Here is a 19239-nt window from a genome sequence, read left to right on the forward strand (position 1 = left end):
TATATACATACATACTCACAAAAAATATATTTTTTTTATATATATATATATATAAAAAACCAAAAACAATTGTGGACCTGGCTTTCTTCTTCCATTGTTGTTGCTGCAACAAAATGTGGGCCAGAGGGGTCTGTGAGCTGACTGACCGGCTCGCAGGAGTCATTGGAAAGCTCCATAATCCCCGGCGGGCATAGCAAGCTCGCCAGCCGGGGATTGGTGAGCTTTCCAACTCCGAAGGCTTTTTTAATTCCACATCAATTTTTGTTGAACTGCCTAAATCAACACAGTTGATTTCTCGCCTTAAAACATCTTAAAAATGAATTTATTGATTTCATAATACACGTAAATTGTGAATATCTGTGTAACAGAAACCATACGCGCTTTCCACCCAAAATGAATGCTGGGATACCGGCCCGGCCAAGTTCACACAAGTTACCATCCGATGTATCCTCGGTAAAATGGGCGTGTCAAGACTACATCGGGGGATTTTAAGTGTTCTTGGCGAAATGCTAACTTGTGTATTGGGTCAGTACTTTGGCCACCAAACATGACGTTTCACAAGAACACAAGTCCGTAGAAGAACACAGATTGAGAAACGCCCATAGTAAACTGGATTGTCCTGCCATTAGGTGACCCTACAGAGTCCCATTTACTGACAGGACCTGAAGTATCTCATCGCAGTTTAATGTCTTTAAATATGAATATACTTTATAGTATCAAATCACAACAGGAGTTCTCTCAGCACACTTTACAGAACCATAGATCAGGGTTCAAAGAGGGAAAAAATGGGAATGCAAGGGGTGGCTGGTAGTCAGTGTGCTGTTACGTACCGTGATCTCTTGCTGTGTTCACTGCCTCGTTCAGCTTCTTCTGCTGTTTCATACACACACCTGGAGACAGTAAAGGCAACACAACATGAGCTGGCTGCTGCTTCTGCATCAACACATGAGCTACCTGTGACAACAGGCTGTCTCACCAGTTTGGGTGGGGTCGTACAGCAGTCCAGTGTGGGGGCTGATGAACTGCTGCAGCAGTTTTACATTCTGCAAGAGAACACACACCCGGGTTACCATGGGGATTGGGAGCTAAAGCTGTGCACCTTGGTACACTGATACAATAGCCTTCTGTTCATTAAACAAGCTGCCAATATTACAGTGGTCAGAAACGAAGCAAATCGTTTCCAGGGGAAATTTAAAAATGAGGCACACGGCTGGGACATGCGTGTTGTTGCCATGGTTTTGGCCCATGAAGTTATTGAAGTGTCTATTGAAGGCTGTCTGTCGGTGGATTTGGAACTGAATGACGTGTTTCAAGTTTAAACGGTTAGCCACCTGCCATCCATCCAAACCAAGGAGGTTTAGTAAGCTTAAATGATTTAGCGAAAATATTAAATCTGAAAATGACCTATAATACCCAACTATAGATGCTGAATGGTAAAGAGTTTCTAGAAAGCTGGAAATCTACAAGTAAGTTGAAACTTTACTGACGAGTAAAGTACTTAGTTAATCTTATTTAACTGGTCCGACGCAACACACACATAACATTCTGTTTATCTATTCTCCTACTCTAAATTTATTGTGTGTCTGGACTGTTGGTCAGAGAAAGTAAGACATCTCTAAATTTCCTGACTAAACAATGAATTAAGCAAATGTTGGGTAGCTGAATCAATAATAAATCGGTATTTTTGTCCCTCATTAGCTTGGTATTGCCATCTTCTATCAGGGGATACAGAACCAGAAATGTGATGTCAGTGCCATTACACTGGGAAATGTCCCGCTCAATAAATATCTTTCATGACCACCTATCAAAATAATGTTTGTGTTTATAACAAAAGGTCATGTCGGATTTTTTGTTTTCAGACTCTTTATTAAAGAATAATAACTAATAAATGATAATAGAAGACTCAATGGCTCGCAAGTTAATGAGGTGTGTGTGTGTGTATGTGTGTGTGTGTGTGTGTGTGTGTGTGTGTGTGTGTGGCTGAGAAGCTAACCCACCTGATGATGAATAATAATGTTTGGATCCCTGCATACTGGACATGGGTTTCCACATATCTTGTCTCCTCTCTACAGAAAAAGAATCACTGTTAATGTTACATTACATGGAACTAACGGAAGATGGATTCAAATAGAAATCTTACGATGCAGGTCTTGCGTGTCTTCTGTGGGGGAATGCCACCTTTGTGGTTCCTCCTGTAGCCGGCCCACACCGAGTTGGCTCCATACCTCTCAATGTACTCTGGAAGGAGAAAGCAATGTATTGTACAACCAAGTACGGGGGGAGGGGCTAAAAATGTGACCTGACTTTCTCTGAGGTACCTTCACTTTCCAGATAGTCCCAGGGTTTGTCCTTGTAGCGGAGGAGAGCATCGGCAGCCTGAGCAGCCTCCCCGTCCAGCAGCGATGCAGCTGTGCACAAACAGTGATGCGGCGGTACAAACGGAGGGAGAGCCAGGTAGGATCTTCCGGGTAACCTCTGCAGGCACGACTGCATGAAAATAAAACTGGCATCATCATCACAACATCCCTAACACATCCGGCCAGACGGCCCATGACAGTCTATGGTCAATCAGTCCACATAAGATTAGATCCAACTGTATCTGAGGGGCAGCTGCACTACCGAGCGACACATATTAGAGTACAAATCGGTAAAACAAAGATTGTGAGGAAGGTGCAAGCCAAAAGTACGAAATAGGACTTGCCCTTCGGACACCGTAGCTAAATAACCCGTAAAATGTAGCTACCTGTGCGGGACGTTAAAGCTTCTGGAATAGTAAGACACTTGTTATTCAATGTCATGCTACTATGCTGTTGGCTTGGTAACTTTACTGAGTCTTAATACAGTGCCCTGCGTCTACGCAAAATGTTGGGCTGTTTACAGAGCGTATTACTGCCAAGAAGTTATCAAATTACTATTAAATTAAAGTTAACGCAAGGGACATTTTTCATGATACTAACATTACTGCAAGGCTTTTGAATCTGAAAGCGTCCGTTTAGCCATAGAAACAATACCGTTCAATGTAAATGTCACTGCGTCCAGCCTTTAAATCTAACGTCCGCCTATAAAAACCTTAGTACACTGAATACAAATAAATGAATCGGATGAGTAGTATATAAGTCCAATAAATACCTGATAATGTCGTAATGGATGTAAAGTAGAAGGCCATAGACGGCACAAAAGCTTCGCGATGCTCTGGAAGGAGGCAGCCATGTTTGTTCTGTCACAGTTGGGTTGTAGGTGAAAGGTTAAAGTTCAAGCGATCATGTTGCAATTTCAAGCTAATATTTTACATTAAAAATGTATCACTTATAATTCCTTTAAGTTGTGTGCAAATTCCTGCCGTTTTTATTTTAGTAAATATATACCCAGTAGAGGTAGCAATATACGATTGTTAAATCACATCAACGTGACAATCACACAACTGTCACGTGACTTTAACAACCATAGTTCACACCCCAACAAATTAACCAGTCGCCATTTTAAAAAGATATTATAAAGCAAATGTATATATAAAATAGTAACTATTTTTCAGCTAAATCAACCAAATGTGTTGGTGTGCTTTTTAATCTAGTTAATGATACAAATATACAATACTTTCAAGGTAACTATAAGGAGAAATTCAAAGTTATTGTTTCCAAAATGTGTACTACGCCATTATGCCCTTGGATGGACAGGGAAGGTCGGCCATCAACCATTTTGTTTCAGTGGAAAACGTAGAAAAAACGTTGCTCGTGACGTAAAAAACGTCATGCAGTATAAAAGCAAAGTCCCTCCTCCCCGAGCTCATTCCAGGATTTGGTCAAAGGTAAGTCAAGTCAGAAAGACAGAAAGGCTTATTTTCAACATTTGTCCGTTTAAAATGCGAAATTCCTTTTGAATTTGTTCAACAATCAACAAAGGACTAATATAGACAAAGGACGACGACATTTTCGTATTTGAAATTGAATGTGTGCCTTTTTGTGTGTTTTGCAGGTATGAATTTGCTTTGCCGAAGACCGAACCGTCGAGGACTTCGAACAACTCTACTCAAAATTCATATTTTTTTCTTCAAGTAATGGACATTTGATTACTATTTTTGACTCCAGTTTGTTCCCGAAGGAAAGGCTAGCTTTTAGCTATCACAGCCCCACCCATAAGAAGTATTTCAGTTGATTAAAACCATGGAGGTTGACGATATAAAATTGATGAAATAAGAGATATAAGTGCCTGAAAAGCACACTCTAATACACCCGAGACGCCGAGGATCTATAGTTTCAATAGTAAGTTGATTTTGAAGTTAAAATTGAATCGAGATCAATCCATTGAAAATGATCGTAGACGTTAGGCTAGCTAGCGGTAGCTGGTTAGCCGGCTCCGTGAGTTAGCTTGGTTCTTGGCAAACAATTTAAATGTAGACAATGTTATAGTATGAGCTCACACAGGAAAGTGGACGGAGGCACAAGGCTCCGTTTCTTTGTGTGTGAGACGGAATGGGCGAGTTGTACAAATAAAACTAAATATAGTAAGTAAATTCGTAAAATAACCATAAGCAATCTATTCATAAAGATTGCCGTAGGCATAGAAAGCAAATTCCAGATCATGAAGTCGGACTTTTTTTGCCTGCCAGATTTGTTTTGTAGGGGCTGCTCCACGGAACCAAAACCCACCGCAATCTATACATAAAGATTGCATTAGCTTGAGGATTATGGATATATTTTATACAGCACTGTGTGTGTGTGTCTTGAAATGTCGATAATTAAAGAACAGGGACTTCCCGAAAGCCCGCATCATGTACGTGGCAATCTGTGGATAAAGATTGCAGGATGACTCGAGCGAAGTGGTCTTTCGAAGCACAAACAGTCGGGATTGGCAAATATGGTGGATTGGTTGTTGTTTGCTCTTCGTCTTTGGACAGCTCCCGGGGGCTAGCCATGTTTTCGGAGCAACATTTGGGAGTTTTTACAAAACCGAAATGCAGACAAAGTACCGCTGCAGACTGCTGTTCATCCTATTGTCTGCGCGTGTAGCTCGGTAGATTTCTGGTTCGTATTGTTTTCCTACCAACAGCACGGTCTGTACTAGCGGAGCCATTTTTGCTTGTGTAGGTATCGGTTGGCCGTCGGCGAACGGAGGGAGGGCTCTGATTAGCAGCCGGCCTCCAGCGGCTGTAGCGCACCCCTCCCCCATTCTGAGCAGTTAGCCACAGCAGTAGCTCTGTTCTCAGCTGTGACACATGACAGGTTAAGGCAAGCCTTTTATAGGCCGCCTCAACTACCCTTATGTAACCCAGGACATATTACATTGCTGTTTGGTTCATTCAGTTTCAACTTGATGAATATGCCTTGTTGCCTTAGTCAAGTCTGTTAATCCACCTCTCACAGTAAATCAAAATTTTTTTTAGAGGTCAATTGAGTACAGTCTTAGTGTGTTTTGCTATAATGTACCAGTGATATGAAATAACTCCACAGTATGACTGCACAAATAATGTTCTTTCCCCCACTGACCCAGGAACCAGAGCCATGTTTAACACTGATTTTGTGTAAATGTGCAACAATTGTGGCATTTACAGGAATTGGGTTATTTGCAGTGTTGTGGAGTTCTGAGACTATATAAAACTTCTACTACAACAGTTACACGGGTAAGACCTAACTGATTCCTCACATCATGACATTTCCAATGAATTAATTTCCGCCAGAATTGCAGGTTCTGAGTGAAATTGGCACAAAAACGGTTTCATTATAAAATGCATAAACATGAAAAATATGTGCATGCTTATAAGACTCAACACAAACAGTTGTAACATGAACCATTTGGAGGTTATGCATAAGTCCTTTTCTCTTGATTATAATTTAAATCCATAAAATAGAAAACATTCATAGAGACCTTGTACCTCGGTGTTGGCTTTCTTTGTTTGGATCACATTTACTTCAAAGTTATTAACGAGACTGAAAGAAATGGTGAAACTTCCAACGCCTTTTATTCATGACTTTGTTGTACATGTGATATTGCACTAATAGTTCTATTAATGTGTAATGCATTTCTCTATTGTGCAACACACAGCCAGAACAGTGGCCTGTAGAGGGCAGTGGTGCTCTGGTTTGTAACTTGGCTGGAACACTTGACAGTGACGCCACTCAAGATTTAACATACTAATTCTACAGTTGTCAAGCATTTCAAACTTCAAACAGTTACCTTCTAGCACATGTTTACTTTGTTGGTACCTATATTATATACCATTCATCATTTCATTAGATAGCCACATGATTTAGTGATAAAGGGGTTTACAAGTATTTATTGATGTTTCTTTTAAAATTCTCCTTGATTGAGTTGCATTTGTTCTCATATGTGAATGATTGTGTTAGACGTGTGGCATTAAAAAAAACTGATAAATCATTACCAGTAACATTTCTTTCAAAAAATTCACCTCTTTGGCTGTTGCTACTATAACAAAATTTTGACCTTTTAACTTGTTTTATGTTGGATACATCTTGATATAATACATGTATTTAAAAAAATATATATATAAATATTTATATGTAATGTAGTATTATTGTAAAATAGAATTATTATATAATGTAGCTATTGAACACATATTAATGATTAAGTATGATATGATTATGGTAACCGTCAAATTAAGTGAAATGCTAGGTAAAGGAAAGTTTATTTCTAGCAAATGCGCATCATTTTGTAGATCAGTTTTGTTCTCAGTTATCGATAACATGCAGTTTGTTTCTCTGCGTTGCTGCCACCTCTTTAATCCTAGCCTGACGGGGAATAAACAGTGTGAAATGAACAATCCTTCAGTGTATATGTCCTGTACTGCAAGATGAGACCCTCTGGAGGCACTGAGGAAGAAGTTCCAGCATCCTGCTGAACCAGTTGCCCCCCCCACATCAGGCATGGGTTTGAGAGCTGTGTGGCAGCCTGTACTTCTCTGTGACTAGTGATTTGAAAAGGACCATATGAGCCAGATCAGCAGTCTAGATAATGTTCTAGAGTTTCTGTCTTAGACTAATATGGAAATGGTTGACGGGATAGGTCAGAGTGCAGCGTGATGAATTGGCTGCTGCTCAGCAGTGTGATGATGAGGCCTGGGGGCGAGTCCTGTTACAGGTGGGGGTGTTGTGTGTCAGTTCTCTGCACCTCGATGTTGATGGAATGTCCTTGATGCAAACAGGTTGGTGTTGTCAACCCCTGAAATGGCTGAAGTGAGATAAGTCAGACTGGAGTGTGCAGTCACATTGGTGTGTGTCTGGTGTGAGCTGGCCTTTGAGTCTTGATGGGACGTTTGATTTGAGTTTTTAAGTCCTAATTCCTAAACATAGTCAAGGTGGAATATGTATCGTGGAGCACCCTTTTCTACTTGGCAGGCAAACAGTCCACTGTAAACAACGCTGTCATACCTTTTTCCAAAGAAACACCAAATTTCCTGTACACAGCAGGAAAAGTAGCAGCCGGTCCTGTTGCCATGTGTATTAACTTTGAGGGTGTGTGTTTCAGATATGGCAGGGGGACCAGTTGACCCCAGAGAGATTCTGAAAGGTGTGGAGGCTCTGCTGGGGAAGGATGGAGAGCTCCGCAGCCTGGAGGGAGTCCCAAAGGTGTTTAGGTGAGGAACCATACATTTCTATGCCGAAACTGTTCAACCTTCCTCTTACCAATTGAAGGACTCTTAAACTGTGTGCAATCTTGACACCTTTGCTCTTTCTGTTATGCAGCCTGATGAAAGCTTCCACAAAGATGGTCAGTAGATGTATGTACCTGAGCATCCTACTGCAGACCAAATCCCATGATATTCTCAACAGGTAGGTCTCTCTTTTACTTTATATTTATTCAAAGTCTTAATTCATATAAACACAGGTGTGGCTAAAGGTAACACATTTCTTCTAACTGAAACAAACCTTAACTCAAGGTCTGCTTACTAGTTCTTGTGAAATTCATATCTGTAAAAGTTAAATGTTGCTAAATAAACTTGCACACAGTTAGACAACAAAGAACACTGCTCTTTTGCACGCATAGATAAGTTCAATGTTAGACTTACATCAATAAATCAAAAGAGCTTACATGAACCGTATAACTCATCATTAAGGAACCATACCACATTTCTAACTAAATGTTTATTGAATCGGTCTCAAGTAGCAGTTGTGTTTGTTCTTTTAACCCAGTTTCTCATGATGGCTCCCTTCCTGTGTAACAGAATGTAAGGTTACCATCCATAAACTAGTACATTTACTCTTTGGATCATTAATTTCACTCCTCCCAGACTTTTAACTGATCGTTCTAATGCATGTGTATTGAATTCTACTAAGTGCCTTAGATGTTCTGACTCAATCCCACATCCGCTGTTCTGCTGTCAAAGATATCTGCCAAAGTGTCACAAAATAGCACTGGCCTCCCCGTTGGAAGAAAACCAACAGAAAAGAAGCACTTATGATAATCTGAGTAATGATTACCATGTTTCAGGATCTGTGCTGCTCTCCAAGAGTAATCTCTGATCACCTCCGTTTCTTTCCTCCCCGGTCCAGGTTTATCAGAGTCGGTGGCTACAGGATGCTCAACTCGTGGCTCACCTACTCCAAAGGCACCAACAACACACCGCTCTTGCAGCTCATCCTGCTTACGCTACAGAAGCTGCCACTCAAAGTGGACCACCTCAAACAGGTACTGTCCCAGTCCGTCCTCCACAACTCTCCTCCCCTGAGCCATACAGGTCTCTACAGCTTCTAACCTGCTTTCTGTTTTTGCCTTTATCTTCTCCCAGAACAATACAGCCAAGCTGGTAAAGCAGCTCAGCAAGAGTGCAGACACTGAAGGTCAGCTTGCCTCTACAAACTCCTCAAACATATAATGTATATATCAATGACTAATGTGTATAATATCACACTAATAAACTTGTCTTTGACTTTTAGAGCTGAGGAAGTTGGCGTCTGTGCTAGTAGAAGGCTGGATGGCTACAATCCGCTCCCAGAGTGTCTCAAGCAATGTCAACTCTCCTGCTGGTACACAAACCTAACTTCCCTTTAAATGTCTTTCTGTGTGCACCACACACAGTGTCCCTACTTTCAAACTGTGTAGCATACGTTGCAATGAAACAAACAAGTACGTCCCAACCGTGTTCATACTTCGTGTCACAGTACATACAGTACTTTGTGCGGGCAGCTGCAGTATGGACTAAAAGGAAACATTTACAATGTTGACTCAGCGTCTATATTTATCTTGCAGAAAAGAAGAAGAAGAAAGAGGAGGGCAAGGTGCTGGTGCCGGGTGTGAAGGAAAAAAGTGGGGATGAGGAGAAGAAGAAGGAGAAACCTAAAGCTCATGCACCCAGCCACACAAAAATCCGCTCCATAGGTAAACTTTCACTGAGCAGTGATGCATACAGCCCTGGATGTTGAATTTGAAGAGGTTGTTCATGAAATAACCAAAGTGTTCTGTGTTATGTAGGATTGGAGATGGACCCCCCCAGTCTGGCCCCTGCTAAGAAGCCGCCGGCTGCCCCCCAGCTGGGTGACAAATACAACATCAAACCTCCAGTTCTCAAGAGGCCCAGGTACCCCCCCCCCCCACACACACACACACACACACACACACACACACACACGCACTGCCTCTGTCAGCACAGCATCATCTGCTCACTGCTGCCCTCCGCTGGCCCAGGGCACTACTTACATGTTTCTTTTTCTCTTCATTTCCTCCCAACAGCACTGGCCCATCAGACGCTCCACCTCAGGAGAAAAAATACAAGCCTCTCAACATGCCCTCTAACTCTGCCAAAGAGATCAAAGTCAAGATCATTCCAGCACAGCGTGAGTTACACAGCCCGTCTTTTTCCCGTCTGGACCCTCAGACAAAATCAAACATGTTTGATATTATTAAGTTTGAAGTCTTGGTAGTGAAGTCATGTGAACATTGCCAACAATCAATGGGGCCCCTAGCTCCAGCACCAAACGGCTAGAACCAGTGTTGATTATGGTTGCTATGGCACCGCAATAAGCTAAACGCTAAAGAAGATTTTTACTGGCAGATAAATGCAGCTCTCCGGTTATTGGAGACATTCATCTGCATGTACAGCAGAACAGAAAATCTGGAGACTTTACCTCAAGTTACCAGCTAACGCTAGCAGTAGCTTGGTAGCTTGATTAAATCTAGTTGTAGTCTTCATTTTGTGAGCGTGCGAGATCTCCAGTCCTTTGTCTTTAGATGTGAGACAGTGTCAGACTTTAGTCTTTTCCTAGTCTTGCACTGTCAGAGACATGATCGTGGGGTTCACAGCTCTCTTGTGTCCTCTTTGCAGCAATGGAGTGCACAGGCTTCCTAGATGCACTGAACTCTGCCCCTGTGCCCGGTATCAAGATCAAGAAGAAGAAGCCTGGTGCTGTTAGTCCAGCTAACACCAAGGCTGTCTCCCCCACGTCTAACAAGGTACGCACTCATCTCACTCATATTTGTATTATTTTGGTCTGTTGAATTTGAACCAAACATGACAGACTGTGCTGTCTTTGTGATCAGTTCCAGTCTCTCATCTTATGCAAGACTTAATAAGAATTTGTACCATTTAGCTGTTAACCTCTGTCTTTTTGCACATACTCACTCTCACTCCTTTTTGTCCTCAGGCAAGTCCATTTGACAGCAAACCCTCTGCGTATTCTTCAACTTCTGCTAAGCCATCGTCTCCAGAAAGTTCGGCCTCCATTCCTCCAGGGGATGAGAGCCAGGAGCCAGAGCAGCCCGGGACCCCCGTCCCGTCTGAGGACACAGAGCTCTCTGACAACGGTCAGCGTCTTTGACATTATATTTTATTTTATTTAACTTTATTTTGATTTTTTTTCTAGTTTGATTGAAAATGCGAGTGGTCTAAATCTCCTGCCATGGTTGTGTTTGTGTGTAGGTGAGAAGCCCAACGCTCTGGCAGAACCCCGGGGAGAAGAAGAGAGCTTGACAAAGAAGGGCAAGAAGAAGAAGACGGTCCACTGGGCGGAAGAGGAGCAGCTTAAACACTACTTCTACTTTGATCTGGACGAGACCGAGAGAGGTAAGCCATGCCCCGCACACTGTTCTAAGACCCAAGACGTCTGATACAAATCTGAATTTTTAATTGTATAACTCTGGATACACAGTCAACGTCAACAAGATTAAGGACTTTGGAGAGGCGGCCAAACGAGAGCTGATGATGGACAGGCAGATGTTTGAGACGGCCCGTCGAACCTCCCATGACACCATGGAAGAGAGGGTCCCCTGGACCCCCCCAAGGCCACTGACGCTGACCGGCAGCCTGGTCATCTATGGGGCCAACAGCACCGAGAAGCTGACCCAGAGAGACCGCGAGATGGGCATTCTGCAGGAGATCTTCCTCAGCAAAGAGAGGTAGGACTCAACCTTTGACCCTTTCTATGTTTATTACATGCAGAATTTCTCCTTAAGAAGAAGGGTGAGGCCTGCAGTTTATGGTAATAATCTTCAATCCTTTCTGATCATAGTGTGCCTGACAGTCCGCATGAACCAGACCCAGAGCCGTATGAACCCATGCCTCCCCGTCTTATCCCTCTGGATGAGGTTAGTATACCCAAAACACACACACACACACATCCTGTCTTCCAGATCTCGTATTAAACACCTTATGCATGTTTGTTTTTCCTCTGCAGGACTCGTCCATGCCGGATGACGGCTACGTGGAGCCCATGGACACGAGCTCCCAGCAGGGCTCTGGCCTGGCCCAGAGCGAGAGCTCCAAGCTGCCCCCGGTCCTGGCCAATCTCATGGGCAACCTGAGCACCAACTCACGCAGCCCCGTGGCCCCCAACGCTGCCAGCAGCCCCGTGGCCCCCACTGTCAACGTGCAGGAGCTGCTCTCCTCCATCATGGTAAACAGCAGCAGGAGCTGGTTTTTACACACTTAATTTTTTGACATTCTGGATCACAAAGTACACTTTCCATTTTATTTTATTTTCATCAGTATTAGGGGTGTCACAATTCTTGATTTTTACTTTTTTTACATAGGTTTCTTATGCCATTTTAAGACTAGACTTGTAATATAATGTCTGACCTTTGTTCCCAATGTGCCACATTTAATTGTCAAATTTAAAACATTTATTAACAACATAATGTAAGAATGACATATCTTCAGTCAATTGGAAACTCGACGATTTGTCAAAGTTAAAAGAAAGAAAAGTTTAATGATAGTCCTGAGGGCAGATGCTTCGCTCTACACAGTTTGGTGATTAAAGCCCCCAACGTTGTCTTCCAGGCAGCACTGCCTTGAAGGTTTAGTTGGGGGCTTAAAACACCATAGAGCAGTTGAGCTGACCGATAACGTGTTGCTCTCTCTGATGTGACCACTATAAGCGGCTCTGTTTAGGCTACAAAACGTGCACGCAGGCCAAAATTCAATCGTGTGGCTTCGTTTTGATAAAGCTATAAGCAGAAGGAATATCCGCTAGCTGCTAGGCTAATGTGCAATGGTAAACACACAGAATATAGTACACACACATAGCAGAGCTTACAATATGTGGCTGTTTTGTCAACAATGCGAACGTTTTCAACATAATTCACTGAAAATCCAAAATACTATACTATATTCACACACTTCAGTGAAAGAGGAGGGGGCTCAAGTGGTTGATGGGTTTCCAGCATCTGCAGTTGCCATGCTATCTTTTGACAAGCTCTAGCTAAGTTACAGCAGGTTGACTCGCAGCGCTTCAACACGTCTATTTCTTTCAGCTCAGCAATCCAAACCGGACGTGATGTGTGGGAGTGGCAGTATCGACAATTCCATTTTTTTATTCGATATTCAAGATTGTGACTTAAATTTTGATTGTGACACCCTTAATCAGTGTGTAGTGTAACATATCCCTGCCGATGGGTGTGAGAGTGCCTGTTGCTGGTGGTAGTGTAGCTGATGTGTAGCTGTGTGTCCTCAGGGTGCGTCTGGGAACCAGTCGACTGAAGACCTGATCAAGCAGCCCAACTTTTCAGACAAGATCAAGCAGCTCCTGGGCTCCCTGCAGCAGACCCAGAACCAGGGTGGACCTCCCCCAGGTAAACTCAAGCTCTTCTTCCATGGTTGAACTACATGTTGTCATTCTTTCATTGCAACATGACCTCCTGTTGTACTCCTTCTGTTACTCATCGTTATTTAACCGCTGTTTGTTTCCATCCAGTCAACCCGGGTTTGCTGGGCCACGGACCAGGCATGAACAATATGAACAACATGAATATGAACATGAACATGCACATGCAGATGCCCATGAACGGTGGCTACCCCCCCAACAACCCGCCTGGCGGCCCTCGCTTCAACCACCCTCCACCCCCCCACAACCATGGCCCACCCTTCAACCCTGGCGGAGGCCCGCGCATGATGGGGCCACCCCCTGGCCAGGGCCGGGGGGACAACGGCAACTACTGGGGAGATGAATCCATGAGGGGCGGGCCTCACAGAGGGGTCCACTTCCACCGAGGAGGACGGGGCCGAGGAGGAGGAGAGCCGGGCTTCAGGGGCCGAGGACGAGGGGGGCCCAGAGGAGGACACAACAACATGAACGGTATGTCTTCCACGTTGACCATGAACAGTTTGAGCTGGACTCCATCCGGTCACTCTCTCTTCTAACATAAAGCAGCTGAGACTGGTGTCCTCAGTGACAGCACATGGTGTGTGCGTGTGTGTGTGTGTGTGTGTTGTGTTCTAATGCTGTGTTTCCTTCTGACAGATATGTCCAAGAGGCCTGTGTGTCGTCACTTCATGATGAAGGGAAGCTGTAGGTATGAGAGCAACTGTGCTTTCTACCACCCGGGTGTCAACGGACCCCCCTTGCCCCCCAACCATCCTGCACACAACCACCCCCCCCAGCATGGACACTAGCTGTTGGCCTGTGGGCCCCTGGAGGACCGGACCCCTGCACTCTCTCAGTGAAGCAGGACACAGAAGATGATCACTGATGGGACTGTCTGTTTTTACTGGGATCTTTTTTAACAGTGAGACTGAAACAAGACACCACACTTGACCACTATGTCTGCCTGTCTGCTCCGTCACTTTCCACACCGTTACCGTGGTGACCAAATGGAAGTGTCCTACTCAGCAGAAAATCTGACTGAATTCCCTTCCTTCTGTGGCTGTTGTACTGTGGACCTACATGTCATATTGCTTTCATATTTCCTTTAGTTTGTTACTTCAGGTGCCAGCTCTGTACATAAGAGTCCAAAAAGTGACACAAACATTGAGGAAGCACTTTATAATGAAAAAGGCCAACAGAATTTAGCCACAGCTATGATTTATCAAAACTGGACCTGGAAAAAAAAACTGCACAGTATTTAAACTGCTTTATTACCCAAGAGTTGAGCAGTGAGCCGCGCTGACCCGCTGAGGTTCTTCCAGCAGCTGGGGTTAATGAGGTGTGTGTGTGTGTGTTAGTGTAAGTGAGAGTGAGAGAGAGAGATAATATGTAAGCTTTCCCTGTGTGGTCAGCAGCTCAGAGCTCTGTCTCCTGGTCTCTGTCTGCAGCCAGCAGGACCTTAGCATGATTCAGCTATAATGAGTGTTTTCTGTGAAAACAATGACCTGTGCGTCTCTTGTGGGACTGTAAGAATGTAATGGTTTTTGTTGCTCCCTCATGTTTTTTTTTTATTTTATTTGGATGCAATCTTGAGAATGTTGGCCCTTTTTTTAAGATGAATGATGAAATGTTTGTATTCATTTGTTTCTATGAATACAGAATACACATTCATACACAGTCATATTTTCCGTTGAATTCTTTTGTACACAATGTATTGAATAAATATCCAAACATAAATGTACTGTTTTATTTGAAAGAACATCAAGCAGTTTGGATGAAATGGAAACATTCTGCAAAGAGTAATCAGTGTTCATACATTACAGACACAGATCTATATTTACGACTCTAACATGCCGTGGCATTTTTTAATCTTTGCCTCTGTCTACACCGACCCGAAGGGATCACTCCACTGTAAAAGAATGGAGACACCGGTGTACATTCAATTCAACCGTATGGCAAAATAACAACAAACCCCACAAATTACAGCTCCAAATAAATTTGAATAAACATTATTATTTACATATGTAGTTTTTAGTGCAGGACTCTCACTGGATTTAGTTTAGTTTGTAAACATTTGTGTTGTGTCAACGTTCTGATAGAAGGACACAGCGCTCCTAGTGGCTGTGATAGTACTGGCACATACTAGTCTAGCCGTGGAGCCCCAAACCTGATGGGGACTCAACGAGTGTCCAAAACGAAAAGCTTCATCCTCTGGGTACTTTGGGTTTCATGTAAATGTGTCCATTAGATTGAAATATTTCTTGTGTAAGTGAGAGACTGATGACACACTGACACACTATAGGTGTCCCAGCGTCTCATTGATGTTGGACCACAGGGCTCGCTGTCAGTCAGCTGGTTGGAGATGACATTAACATTAGGGGACAGGGACTCCTCAATGTTTGACACTTTCCCCTCTTGAGTTGTCTGATTTGGCAGTTACCCTGTCCTTTACTCCCTGGAATTCTTTATCCTCATTTCCTCGTCATGTTGTAAATATCTAGGAATGCATTTGTATACAAAGATGATGCTTTCATGTCCATTAATTGCAATGACTCAAAATAAAAATGTCTTTGTTGTAATGTTCTTTTGACGGGTTTTGATTGCTTGCTCTTGTCCCACACTTACTAAAAAATGAGACTCCAAAAGCCTGAGGGCTGAACCTCGCTGTTTCTCGTAGGAAAACGTGAAGGAAGGAAATTCAGAGGCCTCAGCTGTTTCTTGTATGTTGTGTAACGTAAAACTTGAATGCCATTGACAACGGTGGCTCTGTCTATCGGTCCATAGGCCCACCACTTAGCTTAAGATGAAGTGTGATGGATGGTGTTCATTTTTCTGACCCTCTGGCTTCCATCATGTCCACTTGTCAGCATGTCCAACACTTTAAAAAGAAAGAAAGACATTCATAAGCCTCAGGTGTGCCATACAGTATATGAGCTGTACGCTGTGTTTACTGACTATTAGCTTTGTTAGCATGCTAACATGCCTATGGCTGCAGGTCCAAATGGAGCCAGCATAGGCAGTGGCCTGATACTAAACTACTGGACCGTGGGCCACATGTTTCCCGCCTAGCATCAGAATGTTAACATTGTGAGCATGTTAGCCTGCTGATGTTAGCATGTTAGCATCACTGTACCTACCTACAGCCTAACAGAGCGGTCAGCGTGGCTGTAGTGTAGATTCTTATTCTCTTAGTCAAGCAATAAACCCCACAGAGCACACCGTTGATATTGTTCTTAACAAATATTAGAAAAAATATAACACTGTTCAGAGAAAGTGGAAATGCCAAAGGGTGTGATCTATTTCTCTGGTTTGCTCTGGTTAAACAGAGGGGCACCTTGAACCAGCTGGAGCTCAGAGGAGCACGCTTTATATTAGGGCTTTCAAAGACAAATGTTTATTGATTTATAACTGAATAACCCCTGCATTCTAACCTGATCAATATTCTCAATTTGACTCCTCCTTTTTCCTTTTTATTTTGCACAAAAAAATAGATCTTTGCTATGTAACATGAAAGAATCCGAAAAGAAAAGCAATGTGAATACATTGGTCAGCACATTATGTGTGTTGGCATTTCTCAGCTTTATCTGAGGTGAGTTCAGGTGTTCATGAGCTGCCGCATTGTGCTTTACTCTGAACAGGAAGTTGCATCCTATTTGAGCGGGCCGGCCAATAGCAGAGTGTGTGTGGAGTGGGTCAGCGTCAGATCCGTGTTATCAGGGCGGGGCTGAGTGTTAACAGGAGCGGCCTTTCACCCGGCCCTGTAGTTCAAATATTTACCCTGGTGCTGTGACTACACACGGACACGGGGAGGGGGGGTCTTAAGGACACCTCAGCACTAACTGCTTCCACACCCTGCTAACACAGCATCCAACAGTCATTTGTTCTTTGGGACATTTGGGTTGCCAAGCGTTTTACTAGAAGAATATAATACAGAAAGCGATATGTAATGCAGAGGAATGCAATTCATTTATGATATGATGTATGATTTAAACCAGGGTACCATCAGATCTCAGTATGATGATGGGGTGTAAAAGGGGGGGGGGAGACCGCTGTCTCTGATACCACAGGTGACTTCTCCATGACCTTTGACCTCTCCACAGTGGATGCTGAAAAAAATAGGATGAAGTTGTATGGCAGGGCGGATTTCTCTAAAACTTTAAGATTAAAATTCAAACATTTATTTTATTATTATTATTTACATTTTATTTTTATTTTAGTATCATTAGCATTAAATTATTATATATTATGAAAAATATAGATTTTGCTCTAAATTGCTCTGAAAATCTGTTTTTTTCAACAGCATTTCCCGTTTTGTACCAGTCCTCCACAAAAACATTTAGTCATATCTATAAATGAATGTCGTAAAGGCGCTTCCAGCTGCATACTGTGCCACGGCCAATTCTGATTGGCTGGCTTGGTCTCGTGGCATTTCCTGTGACTCAATTTAGCTGTATAAGAGATATAAAGTCATAAATACAATTCTTTCCGATCCCATTCCTGACTTGGACTACAGAGCCTGTTAGCTCACTCATTGATGGACAGTAGGGGACAGCGCTGTCCTGTCTAACAGCGCCTAATTTTGGCTTGATTATACTTCGGCATTTAAACCTTTATTAAAGTGTCCACAGTGAAGAGGCTGGCAGGAAACCAGGGGACAGGATGAGCAACAGCAGTGTCCTGCAGCTTTCACTGTTCACCTTTTCACATGCTTACATTTAGACACACATGGCAAAACCTTTCTAATAGTAACCTCCAGGTCTTGGCTACCTTTCTATTTCTTATATTTGTTCACTTTGTGTATGCAGTGTTTATTGTAACAGGTTTTTTTCCAGAAAAAATCCCAATAATTCTGTCATCCAAACCCTCCAAAATCTGAGAAAGTCTGTGACTGATCAAATCCACAAATATAATGTTTAATAAGTAATTAGTAAACTATTGAGTCAGCAGTTATAAAGTTTAACTGGTAGTTAGTAAACTATCAAGTCCATAGTTATAGCATTTAATAAGTCAGTGGTAAACAATCAAGTCAGCAGTTATAACGTTTAATAAGTTGTTAGTTAACTATCAAGAGGTCCATTGGCTGGAGGACGGTTTTCACCCTCCCTGGTAATCCAAAAAGCTTACAAATGACTTATATATAAATGATTTATAAAAAACTATTTGTAACAACATATGTACTCTTTATAACGTGCAGTTAATCAGAAGCAAGATCATGTGTTTGGGCTATTAAAACAAAAACACAAATGTATCTCATTAAACAGAAAAAGTCAATTGAAACGTTAAAATGCAGATTACAGTTTCCTACCAATCAGTAAAAACCTGCTGATGTGATTTAACTGTGCGTGTGTTTCATGATTTCATTCCCTGCTTCTTGTTTTTTCTTCTTCTTTCTTCTTGTAAAATCGACTGAAGTCCTGTCGTGGGTCCAAAGCACAGCAACAGGCAAGCAACGGCAGAAGGACGCAGCAAGAAGACGCTGTGTTTTAGCAGCAGACAGGGGAGGCCTGTGCACGGTTTGTGGACGGATTGCCCGGGAATGAGAGTGGACGGTAACTGTTTGTGGACAGTAACTTTCAGTGGACACTTGGAGCTGCTGCAGGACGCAGGCCTGAACAAAGCTGCCATTCAGAGCAGAGCACACACTGTTGAGATGCTTCCAGATAAACTCTGTGACACTACACCTCAATGTCCTCCAGACGCTAGCATCTTGTCTTATTATAATGCAAGACCCAGTCTAACTAAAAAAAATAGGATACCACAAACTGTAATGAATAATCGTAAAGGCCAATGTGCCTGGATGTGTCCTGTTTGACTGTTCACTGCAGCTGTGGTTCTTAACCAAACAGGCGTATTGTTCATCTTCGTCAATCTGTGTTGACTTTGTAGGAGAGACACATTCAGTTCCACTTCCTCCTCCATCTGATGGCGCTCCACAGTTAGAGCTGAGCTGTCCTTGGAACCGTGCCAACGTCTCAGCATGTCACACATCAGCCTGCTGTGGACGCAACCAAAAATGCTTGTTAATAACCCAGAACAGTGTCCACACTCTCAGAAAGGGCGAATAGAATAGAACGTAAAAGAATGACTGGATGAATGAATGAATGAATGGACATGCCAAAGAACAGATGCCTATGTCTCTAGCCGTGCACAAAGCCGTTCTTGCAGCTGTACACAGTAGAACACCAAACTCCCTTGAAGAAGTTTGATGAGAGCA

At 42.9% G+C, this 19239-nt stretch overlaps 2 protein-coding genes across 3 annotated transcripts in view; one reads left to right on the forward strand and one right to left on the reverse strand.

Moving 5' to 3' along the window:
- Nucleotides 1–3388, reverse strand: part of mrps18b (mitochondrial ribosomal protein S18B) — a 4613-nt gene extending 1225 nt beyond the window's left edge. The window contains exons 1-6 of the mRNA XM_034892414.1: nucleotides 3130–3388; nucleotides 2319–2487; nucleotides 2141–2238; nucleotides 1998–2066; nucleotides 977–1043; nucleotides 831–890 (exon numbers count right to left, since the gene is read on the reverse strand). Of these exons, the coding sequence (XP_034748305.1) occupies nucleotides 831–890; nucleotides 977–1043; nucleotides 1998–2066; nucleotides 2141–2238; nucleotides 2319–2487; nucleotides 3130–3210 (544 nt within the window). The 5' untranslated portion in view covers nucleotides 3211–3388. The remainder of the gene's footprint in view (nucleotides 1–830; nucleotides 891–976; nucleotides 1044–1997; nucleotides 2067–2140; nucleotides 2239–2318; nucleotides 2488–3129) is intronic.
- A 374-nt stretch (nucleotides 3389–3762) lies between these two features.
- On the forward strand, nucleotides 3763–14989 carry ppp1r10 (protein phosphatase 1, regulatory subunit 10). 2 transcript variants are annotated; one of them, XM_034892407.1, is made up of 19 exons: nucleotides 3763–3805; nucleotides 3973–4051; nucleotides 7480–7588; nucleotides 7698–7784; nucleotides 8505–8640; nucleotides 8741–8792; nucleotides 8889–8978; nucleotides 9202–9330; nucleotides 9424–9529; nucleotides 9682–9785; nucleotides 10274–10401; nucleotides 10593–10752; nucleotides 10868–11011; nucleotides 11097–11343; nucleotides 11457–11532; nucleotides 11622–11840; nucleotides 12897–13014; nucleotides 13137–13517; nucleotides 13683–13939. In XM_034892407.1, the coding sequence occupies exons 3-19, from the start codon at nucleotides 7482–7484 to the stop codon at nucleotides 13832–13834; spliced, it is 2436 nt and encodes an 811-aa protein (XP_034748298.1). In that variant the 5' UTR covers nucleotides 3763–3805; nucleotides 3973–4051; nucleotides 7480–7481; the 3' UTR covers nucleotides 13835–13939. The 2 variants fall into 2 exon arrangements, with proteins under 2 accessions (XP_034748298.1, XP_034748297.1); XM_034892406.1 differs by having other exon boundaries at nucleotides 3764–3805; nucleotides 3973–4259; nucleotides 13683–14989.
- The last annotated feature ends 4250 nt before the right edge of the window (nucleotides 14990–19239 follow it).

Source organism: Etheostoma cragini, chromosome 14, assembly GCF_013103735.1.
Source record: "Etheostoma cragini isolate CJK2018 chromosome 14, CSU_Ecrag_1.0, whole genome shotgun sequence".
In the NCBI taxonomy this organism is placed as follows: Eukaryota; Metazoa; Chordata; class Actinopteri; order Perciformes; family Percidae; genus Etheostoma; species Etheostoma cragini.

Coding starts and splice junctions, on each gene's coding strand:
- ppp1r10 (XM_034892407.1), top strand. CDS start 7,482: ATGGCAGGGGGACCAGTTGACCCCAGAGAGATTCTGAAAGGTGTGGAG. Junction 9,331..9,423: donor CACAAAAATCCGCTCCATAG/GTAAACTTTCAC, acceptor TGTGTTATGTAG/GATTGGAGATGGACCCCCCC. Junction 13,015..13,136: donor CCAGGGTGGACCTCCCCCAG/GTAAACTCAAGC, acceptor GTTTCCATCCAG/TCAACCCGGGTTTGCTGGGC.